The 15,551-nt window shown below is 43.3% G+C and overlaps 1 protein-coding gene across 1 annotated transcript in view; it reads left to right on the top strand.

Annotated features, from left to right (window-relative positions):
- Positions 1 to 12,767, top strand: part of LOC134614431 (methylsterol monooxygenase 1-like) — a 50,308-nt gene extending 37,541 nt beyond the window's left edge. The window contains exons 3-6 of the mRNA XM_063458203.1: positions 4,221 to 4,369; positions 4,755 to 4,881; positions 8,339 to 8,493; positions 12,407 to 12,767. Coding sequence (XP_063314273.1) covers positions 4,221 to 4,369; positions 4,755 to 4,881; positions 8,339 to 8,493; positions 12,407 to 12,602 — 627 coding nt within the window. The 3' untranslated portion in view covers positions 12,603 to 12,767. The remainder of the gene's footprint in view (positions 1 to 4,220; positions 4,370 to 4,754; positions 4,882 to 8,338; positions 8,494 to 12,406) is intronic.
- The last annotated feature ends 2,784 nt before the right edge of the window (positions 12,768 to 15,551 follow it).

Genomic DNA, 15,551 nt, shown 5'->3' with positions numbered 1-15,551 from the left:
AAGTCACAAAATCTAAAATCCCAATTATAATATCCCGTACTTTACCAAGTGATATAAGTTGGCTGGTAATGCAAGCCACACATCTGCTCTTTTATTAAGGATGTTCAGAGGCACAGCGTAATTTTTGTATCCCTTGTGTAGATAATTGAAAAACAAATTTGTACATACCGTAGATCAATTCAATAAGGGTGTCACGTCCTGCTCTGTTCTGTGGAGATGTCTGGCCTTGGCTTCTAGTATCCAGTACTCTTGTTACAATTCTTGTTTAGTTTTTCTTGGTTTTTGGTTTTCTATTCTATGTCTGGTTTTCTTTACTATCATCATATAGTGTGACTAAATCCCCATAATTTCCATATGTAGTACTTAGTTATTTCTCCTTTTGTTTTACCTATGTTATCTTGTCTTGTTTTAGTTTGTATACCCAGTCCATGTACAGTCCTGTCCAGTCATGCCCATGTTATGTTCATGTTTTCCTCATGTCTTGTGTATGGTATGTTCTGGGTTTAGCTTACTATCCTTCTCTGGTTCTGGGTTCTATTAGTTCTGTCTTGTTTTCATGTTTGGTGCCTATCTCTAGTCTTGCCTTGTTTCTAGTACTGGATACAATCTTGCTGCAGAGGATCCCTATTCAGCTCCTGGGAGGTCTGCTAATTTCCATGTTCCTAGTTCCTGGTATCCGCTGAAGCTGATTCAGGGTCTTGGTATGTGGCTGCACAAACGCTGGTGCTCAACACCAGGGGGCGTGCGGTTACCCTGCACCAGACCCTGCTAATCCACCTCCACACTGTGACTCCTACTCTGAACATCAGGCATACTGGGTCCCGGTCCTGCTCCGCCGCCTGGACACTGTGTCTGGGTTCCGGACATCGGACCGCCACCGTGACAGTATGACCATAGGCTCTTGGAGTTTGTGGAGTGGACCCTGCAGCTTTCCTAATCTGTTCTGTCTGTATCCTGCCCTGCCTGGATTATGCAGCATACAAGAGTACCTGTATCTGGACCAGTCTGCTGGAGATGACTTCCTCATTCCTGTTCAGTCTGTCTGATTTCTGTCTTGGAGGGGGTCGATCTGCTAAGCAGTTCGGTGGTCTCTGCAGGTGTCATCTTGTTCTGCTTCTTGTTCTAGTTCCTGTTTCGGCATGCAAGAGTTCCTGTATCTGGACCAGTCTGCTGGAGATGGCTTCCTTATTTTTGTCGTGGAGGAGGTCGATCTGTTAAGCTGTACGGTGGTCGCTTCAGGTGTTCTCTTGTGATGCTTGGTTCCTGTTTCGTAGTGGTGCTCCTTTTCTGGTGGTTCCTTGCAGGAGGCCTTTCGGTTGGGAGATCCTTGCCTTTGTGGAAGTCAAGAGGGCTTCGTTGCAGGATCCGCTTTTGTTCTTGGTCTCTGCCTGGAAGCTGTTTGGAGCGTTCGGAGTCCGCTCCTTAAGAGGGGGGTTATGTCATGATCTGCTCTGCTCTGTTCTGATGTCTGGACTTGGCTTCTGGTATCCAGTACTTTTGTTTCTATTCTTGTTTAGTATTTCTTGGTTTTTGTTTTTTCTATTCTATGTCTGGTTTTATTTATGCTGGGTTTTTCTGGGTTCATTCCTGTAATCCACCCTTGGATTTCCCAGTCTCTTGGATTCATTTAAATGTTTGTTTTATTTGCCACACCCGTTTGTTTCCATCTTTCATTATGTTTCAGTGTTCCTGCAGACAGCTGCTCACTGCTTCTGTCCTTTCTTGCAGGTAAGTGCTATCTATATATGTGTTCTGAATCTCTGGTTATTTTAGCATACATTAGGCAGTGTAGGACCTGCCAGATATGGGGTACATTGGCGTTGTTGGCAGGCTTATGCAATGTATGATCATATAGTGTGACTAAATCCCCATAATTTCCATATGTAGTACTTAGTTATTTCTCCTCTTGTTTTGCCTATGTTATATTGTCTTGTTTTAGTTTGTATACCCAGTCCATGTACAGTCCTGCCCATGTTATGTTCATGTTTTCCTCATGTCTTGTGTATATGTTCTGGATTTAGCTTACTATCTTTCTCTGGTTCTGGGTTCTATTAGTTCTGTCTTGTTTTCATGTTTGGTGCCTATCTCTAGTCTTGCCTTGTTTCTAGTACTGGATACAATCTTGCTGCAGAGGATCCCTATTCAGTTCCTGGGAGGTCTACTAATTTCCATGCTCCTAGTTCCTGGTATCCGCTGAAGCTGATTCAGGGTCTTGGTATGTGGCTGCACAAACGCTGGTGCTCAACACCAGGGGGCGTGCGGTTACCCTGCACCAGACCCTGCTAACCCACCTCCACACTGTGACTCCTACTCTGAACATCAGGCATACTGGGTCCTGGTCCTGCTCCGCCACCTAGACACTGTGTCTGGGTTCCCGGACATCGGACCGCCACCGTGACAAAGGGTACAATACAGTGTTTTTGAGGTGAATGTTTGATTCTAGCCAGACATAGAGTGGATTTGAATCAATATAAATTTGGTAGTACCCACTGTTTCTTTGAAAGTACCCAACCACCTCCAACGTACTCATTTAGTATGGGAACAGCTACAGCCTGATATCTGATTATATACAGCATTAAGTAGCTGTCTACATCTAATGTTGTTTTCTCAAATCCCAATAATAAATCCGATACGGAGGTATGATCCCTTAGTCTAATAGAGTGTTGCTTAGCAAAATATTTCAGCTATATACCAGAGTCAGTTAGATCGAAGTGTACTGTAGATATCTCACTAGTCCAAACCTTACTAGAGACAGACTGAGTCGGACGGTGTATCCGTCTCTCGCTATGCTGGCTAAAGAGATCAAAGCTGACTGCTGCTAATACTAAGATTGCTAGTACTGGGTAGCAGAAAGAGACCCCCTAACAGGGATTAGTTATGCTGGCTAAAGAAATTAAAACTGGCAACTGCTAATACTAAGATCGCTAGCACTGAGTAGCAAAAAGAGACCCCCTCACAGGGATTAGTTATGCTGGCTAAAGAAATCAAAACTGGCTACTTCTAATACTAAGATTGCTAGCACTGAGTAACAAAAAGAGACCCCCTCACAGGGATTAGTTATGCTGGCTAAAGAAATCAAAGCTGGCTACTGCTAATACTGAGATCGCTAGCATTGAATAGAAAAAAAGAGACCCCCAAATCAAAGGTAAAGAAAGCAAGAAAATAAAGCAGTGGTCCAAAGCTGGAAACAGAATTGACTTGGAGAAATTGTCGAATTGAGTTATATTGGCTTAAATGATTACATTCTCTATAATTCTCACTTTAGTAAATAACCCTGTAAAGTGATAGCTGGAGAAAAACATCTAGTAGAGAGTAATTTGTATATCAATAATATAGGCATCACAAATGCCAATGCCAAAGTGTGGAATTTAAATAATTCCGGATTCTCCTCTTACGACAAGGCATGGGTAAATGTTGAAAAAATAAATTAAGAATCACATGTAAAGGGGAAAATGTGTGATTAAGGTATATTTTTGTGTATGTAAATTGTGTTGGCAAAAATGGCTGTAGTGATTTTCATGCCAGCAGTGCTCTGGCATTATACCATGGGGAGGTGTCAAACTGTTTTAGCATGGCTTGACAACTTACCTGGGTCCCTCCACTTCACTTCACTGCATCTGCTGCATCTGGTATTCTTGAGCTGATAGAAGACTGCCCTCATTAGCCGAGATGAAATGATTGCAGTCCTTCTTTGCTCTGAGCACTAAAAGTTTGCTTATCTTCCTGGAAAAGAACAAGTAAAGCACAGGAGCCCAGCAGACACCAGGTAAGTGTTAAACTACACAAAAATAGTTTGACATCTTTCCATGGGACTACACCAGCGCACTCCTGGAACCATAACCACTACAGTAAGATATAGTGGTTGCGATGGTTGGAATATTCTTTATCAGCTTAAATATAAATCTCTAGACTAGTATTTAAAATATTGTCACATTCAAATACTCTATTGTGTAGGCTGCTAATTAGGAGACTATCATGCATTAGTGCTGTATGCTAGGTGCTGATTACGCAATCCGCTCAAATTGGTTATCAACATAATTTGTTTAACCTACTTATTTCAAATAGTAAATGATTGTGTACCTGTAGTGTCATAATACATATAAACTTAAATTATATAGTTATAAACAACATATTTACACATTTTTAAAACTACATATAGAATATATAATATACTTTTCATATTTTACCCCGCTATAAAAACATTATTTCTCTAATTGCAGGATAAACCTGAGACATGGGAGAGTCAGTGGAGGTGCTTCAAAGGGCTTCTTTTCAACCATTTTTGCATCCAGCTTCCTCTGATATGTGGGATATACTATTTTACAGAATTTTTCAATATTCCCTATGACTGGGACACCATGCCTCGGTGGTAAGAAGTTAAATATTTAGTTGTTTGCAAATCTCTACCATTACTAAATATGTATAATTATTTTCAGTTTACTTATGATTTACAGCCAATCCTTAAAGAGAATGTGTTACATACGTCCAAAGTGCTCTCAATTTATCAGGAGAGAGAAGTTAGTCTGATATGTGTAATTAACCCCTCAAGGACCAATTACATTTTCTTTTCATCTTCGTAGTCCATTCCCTGGAGACTTTATACCAGTTTCGAATGTCCTGCTTAGTTAGTACTGATGACGCTATACATCCTTCTTTTGACATGTGGGGCATTCAATTTTGGAATAGGACATTTCAGATCATATTATTATGACTGTAGTTATTACTTTTTAACTGTCTCAATTTTCTTTGTTTAGGTACATGCTCGGTGCGCAATGCTTTGGTTGTGCTGTTACTGAAGATACGTGGCACTATTTCTTTCATCGACTCTTGCACCACAAGAGGATCTACAAATACATCCACAAACCACACCACGAGTTCACGGTACATTAAAACACATATGTGATTACTGCAAACAGTAGATAGCAGCAATAGTGTTAGCCACCATCCTGGATGTTTGTTATGTGTCCTCGTTTTCTGACTTAAATCTCTTGACTTTTGTTGGAGTACTACTGGATATTTGCTTTCCTGTAGTAATATCCCAATTATAGGAACACTCTGGGCACCATTAGAATTTAATCACAATGAAGTCCTGGACACCGTCTTTCCTTAAGGGTTTAGATATTTTACCAAAGTTCTCTCTGCCCATTGAGGCTTTCTCACTGAAGCCTTGGACATCGTTGGAAATCAGAGGGCTGAGTTGATAGGCAACGTTTTCACAAATTTGGGGTTATTCGTAAACTGCTTAACTCAAAGTAAGATGGCACTTGTGACAAACTCCCCTTTTTAACCCCTTAAGGACCAAACTTCTGGAATAAAAGGGAATCATGACATGTCACACATGTCATGTGTCCTCAAGGGGTTAAGGGAGTTTTCCATGAGTTTTTGGAGGGGCCTGCTTGCCAGCCTCCTGCCCTGCGACTATGGCCCCTGGGGTGTATTGCCATTTTAAAAGTCTATTTGGGCTTATTGGATTTAAAAAAAAAATAAATTCTGCCCCTTTAAATCCATTGGAAAATGTGCCTCTTCCCCTCCCCCTCTTTCCTGTCCTATTGTTTCTCCAGCAGGGCGTTGTCCCAGGAACACTGCCAGACCAGTTTAAACTGGCTGCTTTGTCCCTCCTCAATCTCCCATCAGCCTTTGCTATTTTCTGACATCATCCTTCTATAGTGCACTTTGCGGTCGGCAATTGTGACTTCCATAAAACTTTTGAACACCTGCTCTGATCTGGGTGATTTTTGGATATGTTGTTCACCCAGATCAGGGCTATCCAGGGATGTGTGTGGGGATATGTTGTTGTATTGGGGTGTTTCTGGACTTTGGGTAAAACTGGATATTTTCTGCCTGTGGTAATTGAGTTAGTCCATCGTATTTGGTAATTGTATCACAGGCAGAGGGGAGGGTTTGTATACATTAGCTGGGAGTGTCTAACTGTACAATACTGTGTTGATTGCCTGTTGTGACTTTGTGTCCTGTGCTCTACAAGGTCCACGTGGGTGGTATCCTTGTGGGGAAAACTGTATATAAGAAATGCCTTTGTGCTCATTAAACTAATTCTACTTCACCCTCAATTTAGAGCCCTGTCTCTTATTGGGGGAAACAGCTACAAGGGATTGCTATGCTCTGCATACTCCCTTGGATAATCACTAAGCTCTTTTAAGAGCTTGTTCCTGCTTTACTCTCTGGGGAAAGAGAGGTTCACCCACTGAAACCTGGAGCCTTGTCGTAGGTCCAGGGTGGGTAGGAGACGGCGAGACCCCAACCAAGCTGGTGTTATGTGGATTGCTTGGAGCCCTTGGGAAGAACTATGACCATCCATTAATGGAGGTAACCAGTGGGGGTGCCAGGTGATCTGTTACAGCACTATAAGAGCATAATTGGGATGAAGTTGCTATGGTGCCCAGACATTTTGATAAAAAATTATTTTTATCAAAATGTCATACAGTTTATGATTATTCTGCATGCACTTTTCTTTAAAGGGTTGCTCCAAGCACAATGACGACTTCATTGAATTGAAGTAGTCATGATGTCTAGGTTCTGTTTGTGCAGCATTTTGCTATGAAATAACTTTTTGGGGTGTCACTATTCAGCTTGGAACTCCTGAATTCCTGATGGCTAATGTGAATCATGTGCTATTTTGGCATCTGTCGCCAGGCAGCGATTAGCAGCACTCTCCCTTAAAGGACCACTCTAGGCACCCAGACCACTTCAGCTTAATGAAGTGGTCTGGGTGCCAGGTACCTCTAGGGTTAACCCATTTTTTCAGAAACATAGCAGTTTCAGAGAAACTGCTATGTTTATGAATGGGTTAAGCCTTCCCCCTATGTCCTCTAGTGGCTGTCTCATTGACAGCCACTAGAGGCGCTTGCGTGCTTCTCACTGTGATTTTCACAGTGAGAGCACGCCAGCGTCCATAGGAAAGCATTATGAATGCTTTCCTATGTGACCGGCTGAATGCGCGCGCAGCTCTTGCCGCGCGTGCGCATTCAGCCGACGGGGAGGAGAAGAGGAGGATCGGAGGAGGAGAGCAGGAGGAGATCTCTCCGCCCAGCGCTGGAAAAAGGTAAGTTTTTACCCCTTTCCCCTTTCCAGAGCCGGGCGGGAGGGGGTCCCTGAGGGTGGGGGCACCCTCAGGGCACTCTAGTGCCAGGAAAACGAGTATGCTTTCCTGGCACTAGAGTGGTCCTTTAATGCCATCCATGTCCCATGTCCCATGTCCTCCCCTCAGCCTGACCACCCACCCTCTCCAGTGAGGTTGAGTAATGTCAGCAGACAGCAGTGAGAACCTCGGTGCTGGAGCACAAGTTTGTTTTCAAGTTTTATCTTTTTTTTATGAAAACACTGTTTTTTTTTGTTAAATAACCTATTAAAAGGTTAATTAGTTTTAGCAATGCATTGTGAGAATTAAACACTAAAATGGTAGAGATTAAAAAAATACCCAGTTTAGCTCTATTTCCAACCTGGTTATCTTGATTTATTTTAGGCATAATGTTAACAAATATCATTCTACCAATTCACAATAAATTATCTAGATGAATTTACCATTTGAATAGATTTACATGCACAAGCTTATTCACTAATCCGGGATTGTTTTGGAGAGTTAACCAAGACAGGTACACATTTTAGGCCAATTTTCAAACAAATAAATACATTTTAAAAACCCAGCTGTTTGTAAAAAGTACCAGCTCCTGACAATTTAAATTTTGTGAATAATCTTCTCAGTCTGTAGAGGAAATTACATTTGAGGTTTGTCTAGCGTACGTTGTGGTAAAATTAATAAGCAGTTTTTGTCAAAACGGTTATGTTGATAAGAAAAATGGCTGGATAAGATGATAGTAGTTGATGCACACACAATGAAGAATGTTATAAAAGAGGTGGGAAAGGTGGGAAATGTGGGGAGGTGGGAAAGGAAGACAAGGAGATTATGAGTCAGATGGGGCTTTAGTAACTAAGATAAACATACAGAGATGAGCACTACAGAGAAAGAATAGGGTAGCAATAATGTGGAACCAGAGGTAAGAATGTACATCTGCATTTCACTTCAAAGAAGCTAACAGTGTGGTAGGTAAGTTTCTATAAAAAGAAACTGCTTTCAGAATTTAAAAAAAAGAACCGCACTCCAATCACGTGAAGATTGAGCTGCTAAACTGGACCAAGGGCAAGGGCCAACACCAGACCCAGGAAGTAGACTTCAGTGGTTGAAAGAGGATCTAGGCACTCCAAGTATCTTCAATTTTATTTATTTGGAAAAGTGAGACACAGCTATTCTGAGTGTAAAGTCTAAGTGCCAGTAACAACTGAAGCAAGTTAAGTCTTTATGTATTTTCTATATTTCTTTCAGTCTCCTTTTGGAATGCAAGCAGAGTATGCACATCCCCTGGAAATACTGATAATTGGTGTAGGGTTATTTATTGCGATGATGGTGTTCTGCAATCACATCATTCTGCTGTGGGCATGGATGGTGTTCAGAGTGATGGAAACAATAGATGTTCACAGGTAAGGTTCCAAGAGCTGTCAATCTGTTTTGTGAAAATGTACTCCTTGTGCAAATAAAAATTTCTGACATCATAATGGACACACTGTTCCTGAGGTACAGGAAATGTATCTGATGAATGGTTTATTTTGAGTGCCTATTTCACCTGTTTGGTGTCAACCTATTATCTAAAAGTTATAAACCTCAATGGGTCTAAAAAACAAGAGGCAGAGTGCAGACAGACCGCCAGGAATCCTACATGTTGGGACATCTGTTAGGTTGTGTCACGAGAACCCTTCCTGTATGGTGCCAGAAATAGATACTTTTTGCTATGTATAAACATCTTTTAACTGCATTCATTTTATGCTGATAAAATATATTAGTTTTTAAGCCTCTTCGAGTGTTTGTATTCCCCTTTTATGCATATCTTAGAACACCTAAATAAACATAAACATGCCTCAGCCATGTTGATTTTTTTTTCTTTTTTCCTCCATAATTTGTCTAGAATATATCATGTCCATCCTGTTTTGTTTTTTCACAGTGGGCCCTATATAGTCTCTAAATAAATTTCAGTATCAAAACTCAATAACAAATGAATCACTAAAATGATTGAAGGCGTGATAATTATTCAAATTAGTTGAAGCTGTGTACAGCAATTTCAAGAATTTCACCAATACATAATTTCATTATTAAAGGAATACTATATATATATAAAAAAACTGTAGCTTAATGGAGCAGTTTTTGTGTACACATCAGCCCTTGCAGTCTCACTGCCCAAAGCTCTGCCATTTAGGAATTAAATCACCTGTTTCTGTTTATGCAGCCCTAGCCACAGGTTTTCTGAATGCATATGAGAGCATGCATGAAAAACATGGTTTCATTTCTAAACAGATGTTATTGTGCTTTAGAAGTTTTTAATCTCCTGCTCTGTAAATTAAACTTTAATTAATTCCTAATTGGCAGATAATTGTGCAGTGCAGGGGCATGATCTATACACCAGTACTGCTTTATTAAGCTAAAGTTGTTTTGGTGCCTGTAGTGTCCCTTTAACCCCTTAAGGACACATGACATGTGTGACATGTCATGATTCCCTTTTATTCCATAAGTTTGGTCCTTAAGTCAGTTGTCAAGCATTCCCAGTACAGAATAGCAAAATGCTTTTCTGTCACAAAAGTTACGTTGCTTTAGCAGTTCTTACTTTTAAAGAACTATTCAAAACCACCTTAGCATGGTATTTGCTTTATACAGTATCACTAACTGTCATACACTATTCACTATTTAGGATTGTTAATTAAAGGGAGAATTAAAAGTACATTTAAAATTAATTTTAAATGTAAGGTCAAAATAGCTGAACTGCAATAATGACCAAAGTCAACTATGCTTCCAGTTCAGCTACTTTGGACTTAAATTTGAAATCCACTTTGAATTAACTTTTGAATTAACATTTTCACTTTAAAAAATAACCATGTATTATATTTATATCTGCTAAGTAGGGATGATCTGTATGCTCAGTAGATGAAGAGAGAACTTTTGTAACACTTACCGTATATACTCGAGTATAAGCCGAGTTTTTCAGCCCATTTTTTGGGCTGAAAAACCCCAACTCGGCTTATACTCGAGTCAGAGTCTGTATTATGGCAATTTGCATTGCCATAATACAGACTGGGGGAGAGGGGGGCTGGCAGAGCTGTAACTTACCTGTTCTGCAGCTCCTGTCAGCTCTCTCCTCCTCCGCGCCGTCCGTTCAGCACCTCGGTCAGCTCCCAGTGTAAGTCTCGCGAGAGCCGCGGCTCTCGCGAGACTTACAGTGGGAGCTGACTGAGGGAGCTGCACAGACCGCGCGGAGGAAGAGAGAGCTGACATGAGCTGCAGGAAAGGTAAGTACAGCTCTGCCAGCACCCCTCTCCCCCCCCACTGAACTGCCACTGGACCACCAGGGAAGGAGAGCCCCCCTCCCTGCCATGTATCAAGCAGGGAGGGGGGACGAAAAAAAAAATATAAATAAAATAAGAAATACTAATAAAAAAATAATAATAACAAAAAAAGGGGTATAAGGACCACTATGGGAGGGAGGGGGGTATAAGGACCGCTATGGGAGGGAGGGGGGGGGATAAGGACCACTATGGGAGGGAGGGGGGGATAAGGACCACTATGGGAGGGAGGGGGGGGGATAAGGACCACTATGGGAGGGAGGGGGGGGATAAGGACCACTATGGGAGGGAGGGGGGGATAAGGACCACTATGGGAGGGAGGGGGGGATAAGGACCACTATGGGAGGGAGGGGGGGGATAAGGACCACTATGGGAGGGAGGGGGGGATAAGGACCACTATGGGAGGGAGGGGGGGTATAAGGACCACTATGGGAGGGAGGGGGGGATAAGGAGCACTATGGGAGGGAGGGGGGTATAAGGACCACTATGGGAGGGAGGGGGGGGGATAAGGACCACTATGGGAGGGAGGGGGGGTATAAGGACCACTATGGGATGGAGGGGGGGTATAAGGACCACTATGGGAGGGAGGGGGGGTATAAGGAGCACTATGGGAGGGAGGGGGGGATAAGGACCACTATGGGAGGGAGGGGGGGATAAGGACCACTATGGGAGGGAGGGGGGGATAAGGACCACTATGGGAGGGAGGGGGGGATAAGGACCACTATGGGAGGGAGGGGGGATAAGGACCACTATGGGAGGGAGGGGGGATAAGGACCACTATGGGAGGGAGGGGGGGATAAGGACCACTATGGGAGGGAGGGGGGGATAAGGACCACTATGGGAGGGAGGGGGGGGATAAGGACCACTATGGGAGGGAGGGGGGGGATAAGGACCACTATGGGAGGGAGGGGGGATAAGGACCACTATGGGAGGGAGGGGGGGGATAAGGACCACTATGGGAGGGAGGGGGGGTATAAGGACCACTATGGGAGGGAGGGGGGCTATAAGGACCACTATGGGAGGGAGGGGGGGATAAGGAGCACTATGGGAGGGAGGGGGGGGATAAGGACCACTATGGGAGGGAGGGGGGATAAGGACCACTATGGGAGGGAGGGGGGATAAGGACCACTATTGGAGGGAGGGGGGGGTATAAGGACCACTATGGGAGGGGAGGGGGAAGTAAGGACCACTAGGGGAGGGGAGGGTAAGGACCACTAGGGGAGTGGTGAGTCAGGACCACTGGGGGGGGGAGTGAAGGAACATGGGGGTGGGGGGTGAAGGAACATGGGGGTGGGGGGTAAGGACCACTGAGGGAGGAGGAGGGGAAGTCAGGACATATGGGGGGGGAGGGGGCGGCAAAACATTTTTTGCCTACGGCGGCAAATATCCTTGCACCGGCCCTGCACACACTGCATTCACACACTGCATTCATGCACACACACACTGCATTCATGCACACACACACTGCATTCATGCACACACACACTGCACTCATACACACACGCTGCACTCATACACACACACATACGCACACACTGCATTCATTATACACACACTGTAAATAAATATTCAATTAATATATTTTTTTTAGGATCTAATTTTATTTAGAAATTTACCAGTAGCTGCTGCATTTCCCACCCTAGTCTTATACTCGAGTCAATAAGTTTTCCCAGTTTTTTGGGATAAAATTAGGGGCCTCGGCTTATATTCGGGTCGGCTTATACTCGAGTATATACGGTAATTTTATTGCATTTGCAAATATAGGCAGAATGCATCATCTTTTTCATGTGTGCTATGTAGCACTGTTCGCTATTTATAAAAAAAGAAAAGAAAAAAAGAAAAAAAAAATCAAATCAATGGCTTCAGAATTTTTGGAAATCATAAATTCTTCATAAGTGCTAATATGTTCTTATAAACATATGCTGTAGGTAGATGCTTTGAAAAGAAGTAACCATATATGCTTTATTTTAATATTAAATATATATTTTGTGTGTTCTTTTTGTAGTGGATATGACATCCCTCTGAATCCCCTACACCTGGTTCCCTTCTACATAGGAGCACGCTTTCATGATTTTCATCACACGAACCTTGTTGGTAACTACGCCTCAACTTTTACATGGTGGGACAAGCTCTTCAACACAGATTCCCAGTACAATACCTACCAAAACAAACTCAAATCACAAGAAAGAAAGAAAAAATAAATTAAATCCCACAGATAGAAACCTGTTTTTTCAACATACAGATTGCAAAGTAATTTTAACAAATCCTGAACGCTATAACAATTAAAGGCAAAGTTATTTTTGTAAAAACAAAAGACTTGTATAGCTTGCCTGTGGATAGAAATCCTGCATAACGTTGGAAATCCTTGACATTTTAGACATAGGTGGTTAACACCCCCCTTTATTGCACCCTCCCCGGTAAGACACGGACACAAATTAGTGTTGGATTAAATTTTCCACAGCTTTAATAAAAAATTTATAAAATTCACAAATAAAGGTCAATGTCAAACATCCTGCAAAAAAACTCTTAAACTTCATCCATCCCCCATTTACCCATGACAATGACCCCACAACGTACATCTCCGTATAGCCATAGACATATAAAAACAGCCTAAGAAGGCACCATTTTCCAAACAGATCCCAACCGTAGGGGTATACCGAGATATCCCTGCAGCCCCAGGTCCAGAGCCACCGATGAGCTTGAACCTACCAAACACATAATACTCCTCAGTAACAAAAACATTATTTCCCATCACAGATAACCCCGTCCACCTCAAATTTCTTATTTAACTCCCCGTCACAGCTCAGTGCTTGATCGCCTTAAGCCAGCTGAGCGCCTGCCACCCAGCCGTAGTAGCGCAAGTTCCAAGCCCTCTTGAAATCCCAGGTTGAGAAAATCATTGACTATGTCTGAAAGATGCTCTCAATCTTTCATAAAATATCCAGGGAGCATGGTTTCCAGCTCCACATGCCTAACCACTATTCCTCCAAGTCGCCTGATGAAGACTGACATCAACTTATTCACATTGCCCCTACATTTTGCAACAGCTACCTGATTCCTGACATGCCACCAGTTAAAGTGAGGCACCATCTCAGACCAAATGATAACCACACCCGGAACATATCCCTGTTTATGTACCTGACCAAGTCCCTGTGAGGAATAAGCCCAATATCATGACCCTCGCATGAATTAACACCACGTCTGGCACATGCCCCATACCCACTCTCTGAAAAATGTCCAAGCTGATCTGTCTCCACCCAACACCCCAATGCGACCAATGCCCGTGGAAAGCCTAGCTGTTGTCCTTGCGGTCAAACTGCAGCTCTGCTCTGTGCCCAGTAAATGAAAGAGTGGCCAACCACTCATGCAACCCATCCTGAGAAAATAAACAAAGAAGTGAATTGTCTAAAAACCCTTACAGACCCCCCTCAGCCACCACACTCTTACCATCCGACCAACCAAGGTACCTATCCCACAGACGTAAATAACTTTTTTTATATATTATCCATGATACTTACACTAACCGATTGGGCCGCACATAGCACTGGAACCGTAGTGATTCCCACTTCCCAATCCGCTTAAGTAGTTGGTCCCCAAAACCAAAGCGGACGGCCTCTGTCGCTGCTCCAATTGGGAAGGAAAGTGTCCCGAATTGCTGGGTATTTAACCCAATGCCTTGCAAGCCCAATCGGAATACCCTCATGACAGTGGTGATCCGTCTTCATGGCGCAAAAAAGAACCCCCAGCTTTTGACCGTGCATCCCGAAAAACTGATGCACAGTAAACTGGGAACATGTTCGACCCCTCCAAAGAAAACAAGGTGATTGTGCAACCTTTCCCAAAAACAGTCAGTTTTTGGGCGATGTAACCAGATGGTTACCCGATCCTTTCTCACATCCACATCACTCATTTGAATACCTCCTTCCCCATACCGGTTAACACTAACCAATTCCCCAATACCAAAGGTTCCAAAGAATGCCCACACAAAAGCTTCTGTAAACACCAGAACCTCATAATTCGAAAAACATATGCTCAGTAGACCACCAATGAAACCCTGTAAAATCTCGAAGGATACTGGTCGACGAGAATCCACAGATCTCCTGCCTTTCCTAAAACCCTTCAATGCCTGTCCAACCATAAAATGCTTTGTCAGATCCACCCAGCCATTCATCTTAAAAAAGAAAGCTAAAACGGCCACGTTCCGATCTACCGCTGACGCGGATGCCCCTGCAGCGAATAATTGACAAAGAAACCACAATAACGTATATAAGCGCTCCAAAGAGCCATCCCCCCTGTCCCAGCTACCGCTTCACCCCAAGTACTCCCCAGACCTTATAAGCTGCCCAGGTGCCGGGCGCCAAAGACTCCTTTATGAATCCTCCAAGGAGGATGTCCCAAGCTGCCACATTTCCTCTGGGCAAGCTGATCCCTCGACCTGTGACCCTGAGCAGCCGTACAAAATTGCGTCCATTGCAAACAAGAGAGTGCATCAGCAACCACATTCAAATACCCCGGCACATGGCATACCCTGAAAATAATATTCAGCGACATGCAAATAAAGCCAAAACACCGCAGTAACTGAACAACAAGTATGGAGGAAGCATTCATATGATTGACAGCCTCAACAACTGACATATTGTCTGTAAAAAAGATGACCTTTTTATTCTGCAGCAGATCTCCCTACAAAACCAATGCCACTACCCTGGGGAATAGCTCAAGGAATGTCAAATTGCAGATAAGTGCCCTCCCTTTCTATGTCCCCAGCCACCACGCCGCACACCAGCTGCCTGCAAAGTATCCACCAAAACCCACACTCCCGGATGCATCAGTGTACAGTTTTCTGAAAAGACTGCCATCCTCCTGAAAAAGACACGTCCATTGAAATCCCTAAGGAACGCCTCCCACACTGCTAGGTCAGCCTTTATGGGCGATGTCACACTGCTGAAGTGATGAGGGGACTTTATCTTTATCCCACAGGTTGCTTTTGCCAAGAACCTGCTAAATACCCTCCCCATCGGAATTACTCCGCATGCAAAGTTCAGGAGGCCAGTGAGAGATTGTAGAGTTTGCAAAGTAACCTTCTTTGCCCTACGAACCGCCTCCACAGCCTGAAGGAGAACCCGGAGCTTATCCTGTGGCAACCTACATTC

Source organism: Pelobates fuscus, chromosome 6, assembly GCF_036172605.1.
Source record: "Pelobates fuscus isolate aPelFus1 chromosome 6, aPelFus1.pri, whole genome shotgun sequence".
Taxonomy (NCBI): Eukaryota; Metazoa; Chordata; class Amphibia; order Anura; family Pelobatidae; genus Pelobates; species Pelobates fuscus.
This window is presented reverse-complemented; position numbering and strand designations above follow the sequence as displayed.